General features: G+C 39.9%; 1 protein-coding gene across 1 annotated transcript; it reads right to left on the bottom strand.

The window, feature by feature from the left end:
- Positions 1-8752: 8752 nt before the first annotated feature.
- Positions 8753-10244, bottom strand: LOC146497922 (C-C motif chemokine 20-like). Its single transcript, XM_085139438.1, has 4 exons — positions 10111-10244; positions 9879-9990; positions 9290-9367; positions 8753-9164 (listed from the first exon to the last, which is right to left on the bottom strand). Exons 1-4 carry the CDS (start codon positions 10190-10192, stop codon positions 9050-9052), a joined length of 387 nt encoding a protein of 128 aa, XP_084995564.1. The 5' UTR covers positions 10193-10244; the 3' UTR covers positions 8753-9049.
- Positions 10245-15667: the final 5423 nt, after the last annotated feature.

Here is a 15667-nt window from a genome sequence, read left to right as displayed (position 1 = left end):
CACTTTGAACTGTGAAAGTAAGACAAAGAGAAGTTAATGTTGAGTGGAAATTCCCCAGGGGAGACCTGGGTGCAGGTCTCAGTGTTTGTAATATGTTAACTCTGTTTTCTCTGTTGTGTAGAGGAATTTGGTGTAGCTTGGGTGAGGAGATTACTTTTATGTCCGGCAAAAAGTCACGTACACAGAGACACACACACAGTGCTTTGACTGTTATGACGCAACCACACCTACATGCACAGTCACTCACATGCACTCACATAGACACACGGGTACGCACACACACAGGCACTCACATGCTCGTGCACACACACACAGACACACAGAATTTGCAGCACACCATGGGGGGTTTATGATGGGGTCACTTCTACAAAACTGTGTTTCACAGCCAAAGCAGTGAAGATCTGCAGAGGGACACCGGACTTGCACGTCTTCCCTTCTAGAAGATGCATGCTTAAATGAAGATGAAGGTTTTGTGAAATGACTAATGAGTTCCGGTGCCGTCTCTGGATGCCCGAGGAATAAAAAGAACCGGGGTGAAACTGATTTTGTAACAACGTCCATCACCAGCTGAAGCGTTTCCAGTTTTCTTCACTGATGTTTACCTCCATCTGAGCCACCCTTTGACATGACCAGTTTTAAACTAAAAAATAAGTAGTTCTCCCAAGTGATATCCCAAAAACCGAATGCTTTTTATTCGGATTGATCATGCCTGCAGAGATCTTAAGCAACATCTAATTGATATTTAAATGTTAGTCAGCATCGCATACTGGAGTATTTCCAGAGTTTCCCTCACCCACTCAGCTTTCAGATTAGCACACACCTATGACCATTATATTCAAATATTATAGAGTGAGACTTAGAGGTTGCAGGCAAAGTTGGATGGCTTGGAAGAGAGAGTATTACATGAAATATATATATATGGTAGTTATCACTATATTGGACTTTGCATCCCTTGATACAGTTCAAAGGCACTGACTTCAGCTTGTAACTTGCAAAGCGTGTTTTGCTCACAGGACATCATAAACATCAATCATATTGGCATTATTGACTGACCAAAAGTTAAATGTGACAAAATAAACTTAAAGGCAGGCAGAACTGAACTTAGCATGCCCAGTATGAAACAGGAGAATTGACATCAGGGTGACCATAGCTCTTGGAGCAATGTTGACAATACAAAATACAAACGTGGCAGAGCATTCACTGACATGACCTCTGCACATATATATGAAGAGTCACTGCACTACTGATGCTTTTTTTTTGTAGCCTGTGGCTCCTAAACTGGGGACAGGAAGCCCAGTGTTGTTTCACAGCAACCAATACTGCCTATTTTGCGCCTTGGTCACAATTTAGACATGTATGCTATTATGCAACCCTAATAACACTGATGAATTCAGTTCATATTTCAGTAAAATTCAGCACACGGCTGCAACTTTATCTTTCAGCGTGTATGGCTACATAATTACACCTGAATGCAATTTGTTACACATGATAATGTCTTATAGTGTTGCAGTGCTACAAAAGAAAAAAAGACTGGCATAGCTTTATTCATGCAATATTTTGACATTGTAGCATAAAGCTGCTGTCAGGATGTTTTACATCACCAGTAACTTTGAAATTGTTTTGTGGTGAAAACTCCCCGCCCCCTTCCCCTGGTTACCGTGACCTATTTAGTGTGCCAAAAGGGGAGAACACAACTGCAACATCTTCAAGTGGTAAATGCTTTCTAGCATACAGTTTATATGAAAAACAACAAGTTGTTAATTAATAGATGCAAAATTAACACCTGACATTAACTTCTGCAATATTTAGACAAGAGTTTCTGAATGTTTTGCAATTAACAGGAGTTTAATTGCACCACATGCTCTCTGTGAGTGGCCTTTTCAGTGGGAAATCAGGAGTGTGAAGGCCAGCAACACATCACTACCACTTTTGTTGAAAGGAATTCATAGCCTTGCTCAAGGACACTTCAGAAGCACACATGCTTGTTCACACAGTGATAGAGAAGACTACTACTCGAATACGTGTTGAACGTTTTGCTTGGTTAATAAACATGCTCTTGCCAGAAACTGCTTATTCATGTCCAGCCTCACAGAGCAATTTATGTAATTTTCATGGCAAATGTTTTTCCTATTATGTGTCTTTGAGTATATAGTATATAGGTGAGACATCATCTTGTCTGACTTAGTATTGACTGTTGTGAGCTTTGTGTCATTATGGTTTGCCTAACTCCTGCCCTTCTTGAAAGGTTTCCTGGTTTGGCAACAAAAAGCTTTAAGGAGGACAGGGTGACACACGCGTCCAATTTAGAACATCACACATACACAGATCATGTTTGATGGTATCCTGCAGCAGTTTTCGTTTCCATTACCCGTAGGGGGCAGTGTGGGCATTGATTAACCCCCAGCAAGACTAAATCAGAATCAGAATTATGTTTATTTGATGAGATGATGAGAGATAGCCTTTATTTGTCAGTTGCAGGTCTTTTGCCCACAACCGAGATGACAGACCTTGCTGACCGTACATACAATACACAAACATCACATTGGGGAGACAGGTCAGGCTAGGTAGCGAGGAAAAAAACATCGAAATGTGTAACACAAAAGGATAATACAGGAATGCACAGATATCAACACACCATAGCACAATAAACACAGACAAGCAACATGGGAAAGTGTTCCAGTGTGTGCATCTGATCTGGGACCACTGCAATCTTCGACTGCGCCTCCAGCTGACCCGATGTCCACATCAGAGGCGAGGTAAGCGTTGGAGGTGGCGTTGGATCCGGGGTAGGGAGGGTGATGCGTCAGTCAGTGCTTATCAGTATCAGTATATGTATGTGTGTGCGTGTCCATAGTTCAGCTGAGACTGTCCTTCGCCCTGCCAGGCTAAGTAAACAGTCTTCCAGCCAACCAGGTGGCCTTGCATGGAATGGGAAGGAAGAGACTCAACACAGTCGTTATCAGGGAGTTTTTGTTCGGCTCCAGCCTTGAGCCCACAGCTGGCGCCAAAGGGGTAGCCGGATTATGATGGTAATTTTTCTTTTGCAACAACTCATGAGAATTTCAAAGCTGTTCTTTAACACTCCGACACTGGTCTCTCAATCTCCCGTTGGAGAACCGCGAGCTTCCCCATGATGGTATCAAACTTGTGATCTGTGGTGTTGTCATTCTTTTGCTCAGAGAGCCGATTCTGAGAACTCACGACTGCAGTGAGCTGCCAAGTATATGTGCAAAGACATACAAGGAATTTGGTTCCGGCCGATAGTGAATCTACATCTAAATCTTATATACATAAAATACAGAATGACAGAAATGAAATGAATACCATAGAATGTACATAAGGTGCAGTTAGAGCATAGGTGTCAAACTCTGGCCCGCGGGCCAAATTTGGCCCACAGCCTAATTACATTTGGCCCGCGAAGCCATACCAAATTACTATTAGAGCTGGCCTACTGGTAGTATACAGCTAATATATATATTGTTTAGTATTAAGCTTTGCTTGTTCCATATTCAGTTTTTCAGCAAAACGTGTTTGAGTCCATAAGAAAAGATTCATTCTTATATCTGGAGGAATAAATATATTTCAATAAATATTAACGCTAGCCCGCGACTTTGTTCCAGTTTTTAATTTTGGCCCACTGTGTATTTGAGTTTGACACCCCTGAGTTAGAGTCTAGCAGTGTGAGCATTGTGACAGTTCAACTGTTTAGGAGGGAGTTGGTGGAAAGAAACTCCTTATGTCGGGTGGTCCTGGTCTGCAGGTTTCTATACCGTCTGCCAGACGGCAGCAGCTCAAAAAGTCTGTGTCCAGGGTATGAGGGGTCTGTGATGATTTTCCCTGCCCGTTTCCTGGTTCTTGAGAGGTACAGGTCCTGGATGGAGGGCAGTGGGGTGCTGATGATCTTTTCTGCTGCCCATACAGTCCACTGCAGTCTGCACCTGTCCTGTTTAGTAGCTGCACCAGCGATAAGCGATAAAGTATATGTGGTCACTTATTATCACCCACAGCAGCACGATTGTTTGTAATGTCAGCAACAAAAATCTATTTATATATGTAAAATATAATATTAGTATTTTTTTAATTATCCCCACTTTGTTTCTGCATATATAGTCATATGCAGGTGAAATACACAGCATGTTCTGATAAAGAGTAAGATGGCATGATTCAATAATTTCCGCTAATCCTCCATAAAACACAGCCTCTTACTATCCTGTCTTTTTGAAAGACACTTTTTATGGACAAACTCAACCATTCTAAAGCTGAAACAACTGTTAATGAAAAATATCAGATGTAATTTTTGGTGGTTTATGCTCTTTTTCTCTTTTTTCCCTTTTTTTTATGTTTATAGTTTATTGACCAAAATATTAACTAGTTAATTCAGTAAGTTAATGCCAGGTTAATCAGAATACCCTTTAAATTCCAGAATAACATAATGTCTTAAAAAAAACTTTATCTGACCTGATAATTAATTGTTCAGGTCTGACTATTTATTGCTCTTTAACAGCTCCTACTAGCCAGCTGTACCTGCTAAATTGTTTGTCTTTTGGAACAGAACCAGCTGCAAGAAAAGTATTTAAGTATAAACACTGTAGTTAAAATATGAGCAAATTAATGCTATAGGTACGATAATCATCCTATCTTTTTAAAAGAAAAAGATCTAGTTCAACTCTTCTTTTGTAATCTTTCTTACTTATTGAAATCATAAAGGCTTACTAAGCAAGTTCAGACATGTAACGGAGGATGGAATGACCAAATTTGGATTAGAGGAGACTCAGGAATCTGCGTTTTTTGGTGGAAAGCCTTAGGACCACTTTCCTTCCCGTTTTCTTATAATAAACATAACTGTCAACACCAGAGAAAAGGGAAGACTAAGATTAGTGATAGGTGTCAAAATTAAATATTTCTTTGTCATTGTTAATATATATATATATATTAGGGGTGCAACAATACTCGTATTGCTATTGAACCGTTCGATACAGTGCTTTCGGTTCGGTACAGAACAATACAAAATTTTTAATTTATTTTATCAACTTTTCTTCTGACGATGCTGTCTGTGTTGAGCACTCAGTGGATCTGCGCTCTACAGTGCAGCCTAGGCGGAGTAGTCGAACGCAGATTCACTGAGGCAGGGCAAGCTAGCGAGACAGAAGTTAAGCTCTCCTTGCAACATGGCAAATTGAACCTCCCCCACCCTCATTCAGATCTGGCCTTTGGAACTATTTTGGTTTTCATGTGACGTATGATCCTGAAGGTAAGCCCGTCATGGACTAAAGTAAAACAGTATGTCGGATGTGCCACGCAATGCTCAATTGCATGGGTGGGAACTAGTGCGTTAGCGCAGTTAGCTCGTTAACGTGTTGGCCGTCCAGCCCCACCCACAGGGCGATCCGCGGTAGCTCGTTAACGGAGATTTGCCGTGTTGTGGCGTTAACGTCATTTCAACGAGATTAACGCTGACAGCACTAGTGGGAACACAACGAATATGACTGCTCATTTACTCCGACAGCATCCTAGTGCAAAGACAAGTGGAAGCAGACAAAAACAACAAGCACGCATGCTACAAACTTTACCCGAGTTAGCACATGATTCTCCTTATGGGGACCTGATATGTTTAATATGCTGCTGAGAATATAGCCCAGAAGAACCGTATAGTATAGCTTTTATTTCGGAAAGAGCCATTTCTCTGTAATAAACTCTCTTTTCCAAAGATGAGTGATTTCTCGATCAGATATATTTATTTTTTTATTACTTTGTTGTTTCAGCAACATTAAATTTAAAAACTGTACTTTTGAGTTAAAATATATATTTATAATTTTAATAAATGACAAATTAAAAAGGCGTGAACATTTTTTTGTATCGAAAAAATATCGAACCGTAACACCAAAGTATCGAACCGAACCGTGAATTTTGTGTATCGTTGCACCCCTAATATAATAAAATCTACACACTACCTCGAAATGGAACAGATACAAATAAAACACACACACATACATACACACCTCAAGATGTTCACATATGTTTAAGATGTGAGTAAAAGGAGTAAAATAAATGATGATAAGGACAGCAAAATAGTGGTGAGGTGTACAGTAGGAATAACGGATGGTTATTCTCTCTATGTGCGTAATCAGAGTGTGGTTTGTGTTAAAAGCGTGGGTGGGGGGTATGTTTTTGTTTTTCCCATGTAAATCCCCTATCCCCCACAGCAAACTGAGCCCTGCATGTAAAAACAAAATAAGAGTAATAGTCACAAACACGAGTGCTGAAGACCTCTGTCAAAGTCATAATGAAATCACATCAAACGGAAATGCAGTGTCATCCAAGTCATCCTGTCCATCACGCTGATGTAAACAGACACCATAGAAAAAACTAATACGGAATTCACCCAGTCAGTATGGCCTGCTTTCTCCATTCATGAGATAAAAGCTACAAGTCTGCTTCAAGAAGATCAGTTTTCTCCACCTACAGGATCCTCTGATCAGCTTATACAGAAGCCATACAGCTGTGCATCAGAAGCGGTCTCTGGTAAGTTTCCCATCAGACTATTATTGTTACAATTTACATTACAGTTGTAACTACAGTTCTCTGTTTTGGCTGTCATTACCTGCCAGAAAATGCAAGGACTTTTCATAATATTGAACAGCTTTATTGTTTACTAAAAACAGAGATCAAGACAAGTGACTGCAGCAAAGTGGTCAGTCTCAATCCCATCACAGAGGAAGAACCCACTCTGTGTTATGTAAGATTTATTTCCTCGATCAAAACATTTTACATTTATAATTTTGATGCAGTTGGAAAAGCAAGTTTATGAAAGCCGAGTGAAAAATATGGGATCAAGTTTGAGTTTTTTTCTTTTTTTCCACCCAGATTTGAGACAACAGAAGGGGAAGTCTGCAGCCACTGGAAACAAGACTGGGTATATGAAAAGATCAAGGAGCTAGAGTGAGTATGCCTTCTTATCTCAGCCTGTTTCCTGTTTCCTGTTTCGAGAAGTTATTGGTTTCTTTGGCTATAATGTTGCTGAAGTATACCACAAGCTTGTTTTAACCATTATCCACTGTATGTGTGTTTTACAGGCACACACGCAGAGGAGGAAAACTGCTCTCAACTCCAGCTCATAGCGAGCATCCTTCTTTATTACGAATAGAAACGACTACAGACATTTGTTGTAATTTGAAATACTTTTAAATGCTTTCTAATTTCATTTGTATTGTATAACCAGTGATGTTTATTTTTTCTGTTTTGCCTTTTTAATTTAAATTTCCGCTTATGGTATGTGCTTGCTCTTTTCAAACACACCGTATATCTCCATGACAAGAGTAATACAGCTGAGACTTTTATGGTGTTTTTCATAAATGAAATGACTGATCCCATCATGTATCCACAGTCTTGTTGTTATCTGATTTTCTTTGCTCAGTTACAACTCCCTTACTTGACTTCACTGAACACATCCATAAAACAGAGAAGTAATGCTTTGAGAACACACCAAACCCAACATTTGAATGCAATACTAGTTGTTAACAGTTACACTGCTGATGGAAGAAGTAAGCAATTTGACATCATTCTCCCCTCCTGAACCACTTATCAGCCATCTTCTTAGGACGTCAGTGACTTTCTTGAGGTTATTCCAAAGCATTTAAGCCTGGGCTCTGATCTCTCAGTGTTGTTCTGTAGTGGATTAACTTCAGTCTTTACAGTCATTCTCCTGCTGCGAACTTCTAGTGAGCTTCTGGCAAAAGAAACCACAAAGCATGATACTTCCTCCTTTTCATGTTGCTGTGTGTCTTCCCATGTATGTCTCATTTTTGTCAATTTACAAAAACAAGTGAGTACTGTTGTGTGCCTGAAGCATGCAAGCTTTTTTTTTTTTTTTTTTTTTTTTTTTTTTTTAAGCGTCATGGTGTATATGCAACCCTGGATAAGTATTTATGTGAGGTGGACATTTGAAGAGACATTAAACAAGTCAAATTATTCCTTTAAATCGCTCTTATTCTACTTGCCTTTTTTTAGCTCATCGCAAAGTAACTTTAATACATGACTAATAACAACTGGTTTAATGAAACTGTGGATATAAACTCTTCTGACTTCTTTCTGTTTGTGAGGCATAGACCTTGAAAAAAAGAAGAGCCTTGATTTTTTGAAAATAGAGCATTTCAAAAAATGTTCATGTCCTTGTAGCCAGACTATCAAAATCTCATGACGCAGCAGACCATGGTGTTATTCTCAGATTCATTCTGCCCTCTAGTGGGTGCTTTAAGTGACTGCAGTGCATATTCAGTCAAAGGAGTGTGTCACCTTGCATGACTGGTACACCAACCTCTTGGGGTGTTAATCTGAAATAGCACAGGAAACTGCCTCCCTAACAGCCATGTCATACATTTACATGAGCTCAGAGATCAGTATTGCTCATCGAAAAGTTTTCACCATCCAACACTTAAGTACAAGTGCTTAAAGTGTTCCTAACTTAACTCATTAATTGATTGGAAAATATTCTCTAAATGAATGGTTGGGTTACCTGAAATATTTTGTGAAACTGGTTAACAAGTTCTAAAGGCACTCAAATAACTTTAAAATCCATTCAGTGAAAGTGACATGGCAGATTTTAGCTGCAATTTGACTAAAGAAATGTAGACAACAGCGTTACATTACCCTGAAATAAACTCATATACTTGTCTGAAATGCAATGTATGTATATTTTACCTCATTCATTTGTTTATGCAGCAGATTTGTTGCAGTGAATGAAACAATACAAATGTTATTGTAAAAATTTATTGAGAGAATGAACAAATAATCAACAACATTTGTCTCAAATCTGTTCTTAATACAGTCTTAATACAGGAGTACTGAATTTAGACCTGAAGCTGAAGAAGTTAAGAGCGAACAGTAAAGCAAAGGCATTACACATTTTGTCAGTTTTTCAAGGGACAATGTCCTCAGCATTAACTTGATTATAAATGCTCGAGTATCTTTATAACAAATGTATAGGCACACTGGGTAATTCTGCATGGCGATTTCTTTACGTCGAGCTGTCTAAGGCGACACCTGGTTTTTGCTAATAAGCAGTGAAAGCCTCTGTTGCAGTGAGGTCAGATCCACTTCCATCACGACCTGAAGCGTTTCCAGTTTTCTTCACTGAGCCACCCTTGGACATGTTCTTCAGTTTTGCGCTAAAAAATAAGTAGTTCTTACATGTGATATGCCAAAAACAAACCTTTTTATGATTTTCCAGATCTTCGGGTGAGCATCTAAACAGCCCCTAATTCACATTTTAAAGTGAGTAAGCATGTCATACCTGAGTTGTTCGAGGAGTTTTTTCACCCATTCAGCTTTCGGATTGGCACACATCTGCCTGTTTGCAACCGTGTAGAAACTATAACAGCGAGACACATCATTAGAGTAACACAGAGTATCATAGTACTGAAGCGTATTCATTTATGCTGCATGTATATGTGTTGGTATATGATAAATAATATCATATACCAGATTCTCTGCTTCAATCATTAAATAACTCAATTTAAGGATTTTAGGTTTTATAATATAAATATAATATGAATCAAAAGTGGTTAAGTTTTGTTGGATTAGACTGATTCAGAACAACTGCAACTTTAATTAAATTTTGATTTAGGATTTAACAACATTAAAATGTTAAAAAGAAAAGTCTTATTTTTATTCCACAAAAATCTGCAGAAATAACTTTAATACTTCTCGCCACAAAAAAACTACCAATGTATTTGGAATATTTTGGAATAGATCCAATCCACCCTGTTAGTCCCCACCAATCCACTTGCAAATGTTTGGCATGCTATGATTGTTCTAGTTAAGTATTATAATGAGTGATTTAGAGGTTGCGGGCAAAATTTGGTGGTTTAGAAGAGTCTTACATGATTGCCTCGATGCGGCAGTTTTCCCAGTTACGTTGTTCTCTGTATCCCTTGATGCGATTGAAGGACACGGGCGTCTTACTGTAGCTGGTACAGCAGGCTGTACGGGCACCTAATGCACACACAGACACAGATGCAAAGGCACCAGATCATTAACATGTTATCTTTGAGTCGTTATGTCATATTGTCATTATTAACTGACCAAAAGTTAAATGCAGCAAAATAAACTTACATTCAGCTGGAGCTGGACAAAGTATCCCCAGTATGAAGCAGAGGAGAAGGGCCGTCAGGGTGATTGTACCTCTCGGAGCCATGTTGACAGTGCAAAAAGGGTGGCAGGGGACTCACTGAATACATGGTCTCTGCACATATATTTATACTTTTTCCACTACTGATGTTTTTGCACCTTGTGGCTCCTAAATTGAGGACAGGAAGCCCACTGTTGCATCATGCTGCAACTTTGCATCTTCATTACCAATTTCGGCATGTACCATGCTATTACGCAACGCTAGGATTTGTTTATGTGGGATGATATGGGCCTGGTGCTCTGATGCAGTTAGTTCATATATCTCCTAATATGGATTTATACTTTCTGCATATGCATGTTATACTTTCTTTCTGAACAGTTGTGCAGTGAAGTTCTCCATATATGGCACAGCAGATTTGAATCGTTATATAGCATAGCTTTACTTTGATTTCTCTTGATTTCATGGCTGCATCTTCATGTGTGAGTGCATGTAGCCATGCCCACATGGCTACATGCGAGTGCACGTGACACTCACATGCGATTCCCATAGCGTGTTGTAGTCCTACCAAAACATGACTGCCATAGCCATTGTCGTACAGTAGTTTCACATTGTAGCTTGAAGCGGTTGTCTATCTTGGGTTTTTGATGTTATCAGCAATCTTGGGATTGTTTTGTGGTGAAAACTCAAAGTGTATGTGAAGGTTGTCAAACTTCCCCACCCCCGTCCCCTGGTTCTGGTTAGCATGACCTATTTAGTCTGCAGAAAGCTGACAATTTCAGATCTCGCTCAGCTGACCTAGATAGGTGCAACAGCTTCAAGTTGTAGCACATACAATAAGTATACAATATGTTTCAAAAACAGCATAAACAGGTTGTTTACAAGTACGTGTAAAAATAAACAGCTCCATTACAGTAAAATACTGACATCTACAGTATTTTATTTAGGGACAAATATGAATGTTTTGCAATTAACATGAGTTTATTTGCACCACATACTCCACGTGATTGGCCTTTATCAGTGGGAAATCACAAGTGTGAAGGCCAGCCACGCATTTATATCCAGTGCAGTTGATAGGAATCTGTGGCCTTGCTCAAGGACACTTCAGAAGCATAAATGCTTGTTGACACAGCATCTATAGAGAGGACCGCTACTTGAGTAAGTCTTCAGAGTCTCACTGAGTCAACTGTCAGCTGTTTGATTAACACATGTGCTCATGGGCTGGTTTTTCATATCCATCGTCACGGAGTAATTATGAAAACGAGTAATTTTCATGGTAACAATTTTCTTTCCCCTGAAATTTATGTGTCTTAGAGCATAAAGTAATTCAGTAATTCGAGAACAAAATGCCTAAAATGTATTTATTTTCATTGTTGTTTATGCATGCTGATAGCTTTTATGAGGAATCTGATGAGACAGATGAGAAGTCATCTGAAGCCTGAAGTTGTGATCCTAAATTAATTCTGACTCTTGTGAGCTTTGTGTCATTATGACTTTCACAACTCCTTCCCTTCTTGAAACATTTGCTGTCCTCCTACTTGGCAGGCTGACCGACACATCTAATTTAGAGCATCACACATGCATGGACCACGCTTGTTGGTGTCCTCCAGCAGTTTTTGCTTCCTTCTTTTATCCCTTTATCCATAGGGGGCACTGTGGTCATGGCCCGTTGATGGATGCCCAGCAAGATTTAATAAATAGAAATAAAGCAAATCTAGCCACTTTATAACCCACGGCAGTACAATCGTTTTTCATACCACCAACAAGAATTGTCTTGTATTTGTAAAATTCAAATTCTTTGTTTTATTTTTTCTTTTCTCTTTTTATATAAAACATGTTACAGGGCAAGTAACTTTTCTCATCAATTTTTTATTTGTGTCATTGAGTAAAAGAAATGAAGAAACTCTCACGGTACCAAAAGTAAGCGTGTGGGAGTCACCTACATATCAAAATCAAAATGAGTCAGGTTCAAATCAACACAAGAATTAAGGTAACTCATTAACATCCCACCTTCTATTTCAACCTCTCTGTTTCTACACATGTAGGCGTTTGCGTGTGAAATCTGCGGCACGCACTGATAAAGGGAAAGGTGGCATGATTAACTCAGCAACGTCTGGTTTAACAGCCTAATCCCTGCTAATCCGACATAAAACACAGCCTCTTGCCGTCCTGTCTCCTTCACTTAAAGAAAAACAAACACCTTCCTGTGAGGTTACAGCCGCACTGAGTCTTTATTACAGAGAATTTACTCATCGTTTTTAAGGACCCAGTCAGCTGTTTGCCTGAAATCACTCTAATAGTCTTTCATCTATAAATTTATATTGTATTTTCTTTTTACACATTATTGAGAAAAGTAAACAGTTAATGCAGAAATGCCAGGATGGGGATTATTATTTAAGCCTAAAAAGATCCAGATGAATGTTACACCTTGAAATTGTTTTCTTGCTCAAAAATATTAACTACTGTATTTCATTGTATTGAAGTAGAGTTGTGTTTAGGCACCATGCAAACTATTAGTCCACCTCTAACTGGTTGTTGCTTTTTAACAGCTCTTACTATCTGCCTCCACCTTCTAAATTCTCCAATAAATACTTGATAGGCAGTGCATACAACTGTATGCCATTGCACAGGTAGTACAGAGTGTTTCTCACTGAAAATGCTTGCTTTATGTGACTTGAAGCATTGTTTCTGCAGCTACAGTGAACAGAAAAAGTGACACAAGCAACATAATTCAAACAACACTGTGTCACAGCGAGGATTTAACAATTTCCTTGTGGGCTGATCACTGTAAATACCACCTTTTTCAATAAAGTAACTCCTTCCTTATATTGTTGTTTCCTGTATCGCCCTTTTCATTTTTCTGTTTGGTTCTTATATTATTGGTTTGTTTGCTAAAGTGCTGTTATTATTTTACTCTGTGAAGTAGTGGTTAGTTATGTGAACCTCGGGAAAAATGGTTGCTGCCTCTGTAGCAGCTAATTGGGATAGAGATCGTTTGTGATTATTTTCAGTTTGACTAACTTTTTGCTCAGCTAGTTTTTGTTATTAGTCATGCTTTATCACTTGTATATACATAAACTACTTCTTCACAGTCAAAGGGCACACACTCACACACACACATATTTATCTATCTATATATATTTAAATACATACATATATATTCTTGTATCATCTTCTTTTTATAGATGTATTTTTGGTGATTGTTTGCTTTAGAGTGGGTGTGAAGTAGACTTTTTCTCCTCATAGGCCCCTCTCCTTCGTTTTGAACTTATGCTGGTGGACGGAGGACAAGAAAAGAGAGAAAGGGAGGAGAGACGAGAGTGTAAGGGGGTGGGGGCGGGGAGTGGGGTGGGGGGGCTCACCATTGAGTTGTCCACCCACACAAGGCCCCCTCTGGTCACCTGCGTGGGTTTAGGCCGAAAGAAGGGCGAGGATGCACGCACACACGTGCGTGAGCACACACATGCGCGTGAGCACACACACATGCACACACAAAGAACAAAACAGCAGCTTTTCTAACCCCAAATGTCAAACGTACTAAAGTACTTTGGAATAAAAGCATTTTAAATGAGCAAAAAAGAACTTCCTCGAATCAACAGAGAGGGGGCATTGTCAGGATCCTTAAAAGCACTTCACAGCAGAGATGAGTTTAGCCAGAGAGAGAATCGGCAGAGAGATTAAGAAAAAATCTCCCAAAGCTCTTGGCTGTGGCATGATCTTCAAAAAATCATCATAATTAGTATCGTTCCAGACTGTCAAACCCGTGAGGCACGAAAAAAAACAATGCACTCTTCAATATTTTATTGCGTTATGGTAAATTATTTGATGTGTAATTAAGTGAGCCCGGCAGATTCTGTCCTCATCGTTTTCCTCCTACATGCCATCTGCCCCGTGTGTCCAGACTGTGGGTGACTGAAGTAGCTGCGGGGGGAGATGAGGAATTATTGTGGAAAATTATAAGAAAACTTGTGATGTAACAGTCTGAGTTACACTTTTGTTGTTCAAACCAACACTGCAACATCCACGGCCTCCAATAGAATGAGTAGTAGAAGATGAAAAGGGGGGAAAATATAGAATTAGAAGACCTCTGTGACTCTAGGAAGCGCCCAGAGGTATTTTAGTCTGGCAGAAGCTAACTCCTGGCCGGGGAGACTCCGGAGGATAGAGTGAGCCAGAAGAGGTGAAGCGAACAGAGGGGAAGCGAGTAAGTTGCTAGAAAGATGAGTATTTTTAGGGTGGTCTGTTATCTGTGGAGACGAGGGCGTGCGGTATCGGAGCCAGGTCATATCGCTGAGGGGGGAAACAGCACGGGCTCTCGGCTGGGACGATAGATAAGGAGGATGGGAACAATGGGTTCTTTCTCAGTCTCTTGTACATGCATACACTCATACAAAAACACACATGCACACTAAAAAACAAAAAACAAAACAACCACATCCACAGGAAGATACACCATAGCTTCACTCATACACGGCTTCTCGCAAATACTTAGAAACCCTCAACCGTGTTAAAAGATGGTTTCAGAATGGAACCAGAGAGCTGTTACAGGTGACCCAGGAGTGTGTATTTACTCTAAAGAGTAAACAACAAAAACCAACAATATTGCAGAATCTCGTCACTCCACTACTTATCTCGCTTTCTTGCAATTTTCCCTATCTGTCTCTCCTCTATTGTAGCCCTCTTAAGATGTAAATGCCAGCAGAACAGATGGATGGAGGGAACATCTCATCACTCTGACACCATGTTTATGCAATCACATGCAAACACACCACACAAACACACGCGGCATGCACGCGCACAAACACATATACACTTCATAGAAAGATGCTGATGGAGATTTCTTCAGTCATTAAAGTGAGCACATGATGCACAGCACACATACACACACACACACACACACTTTTGGTGTTTTGGTGTTTTTGATGAAACCTTCTGTTCGCTTCTTCCTTTGTTGATACTGAGCGCACGCGTGCGTGGACACGGACGCACATCCACACACGAATTGAGTAATTCGCCAGACTAGCAGCTGTTATGGAGAAAACCGGGTACCAGCGAAACGCCTCTGACATGCTAATGACGCTCTGTCGACCCAAGGAGTTCAACCACACACGCTCGCACCATACAAATTTAGAAAATCTGATTATTAACTGTCATGTAGCCCCGGGAATATCAGCCTGGTTTTGTGAATATTAAATGGTTTTAGCTCCCAGTGCGATGTAAGCACTCTGTGTAGGACTGCAAGCCAAATGAAACCTTAGCTCGCTCCAGGAATATCTTAGAGAGGCTTTGAGGGAAGATCCCTTTTCAACACCCAGCCACCCCCCACCCTCCACACGCACACATATACCACCACCACCCACCCACCCAATCAAATCCTCACTGGCAATGCGCTGCTCCTCATCTCTCTTCCCTGCTTCTTTTGTTCATCTCTCTCAGCCGCCCACACACCTACCGTCCCTCGGGCTTTTCTCTTAACACTCTCACGCACATGCACAAATTTACATTTGGCTACTTTGTATGTACTTTGCTTAAATTTCTTCCTCT

Source organism: Neolamprologus multifasciatus, chromosome 18 (genome assembly GCF_963576455.1).
Source record: "Neolamprologus multifasciatus chromosome 18, fNeoMul1.2, whole genome shotgun sequence".
Lineage (NCBI taxonomy): Eukaryota > Metazoa > Chordata > Actinopteri > Cichliformes > Cichlidae > Neolamprologus > Neolamprologus multifasciatus.
Note: the sequence above shows the minus strand (reverse complement) of the source record. Positions and strands in the feature narration are given on the sequence as shown.

Excerpts from the sequence above, each read along its gene's own strand:
- LOC146497922 (XM_085139438.1), bottom strand. The coding sequence starts at position 10,192 with ATGGCTCCGAGAGGTACAATCACCCTGACGGCCCTTCTCCTCTGCTTC. Across the intron at positions 9,991-10,110 it reads TTGTCCAGCTCCAGCTGAAT|GTGCCCGTACAGCCTGCTGT; the intron begins GTAAGTTTATTT and ends TGTGTGCATTAG. Across the intron at positions 9,165-9,289 it reads AAACTCCTCGAACAACTCAG|CGCAAAACTGAAGAACATGT; the intron begins GTATGACATGCT and ends CTTATTTTTTAG.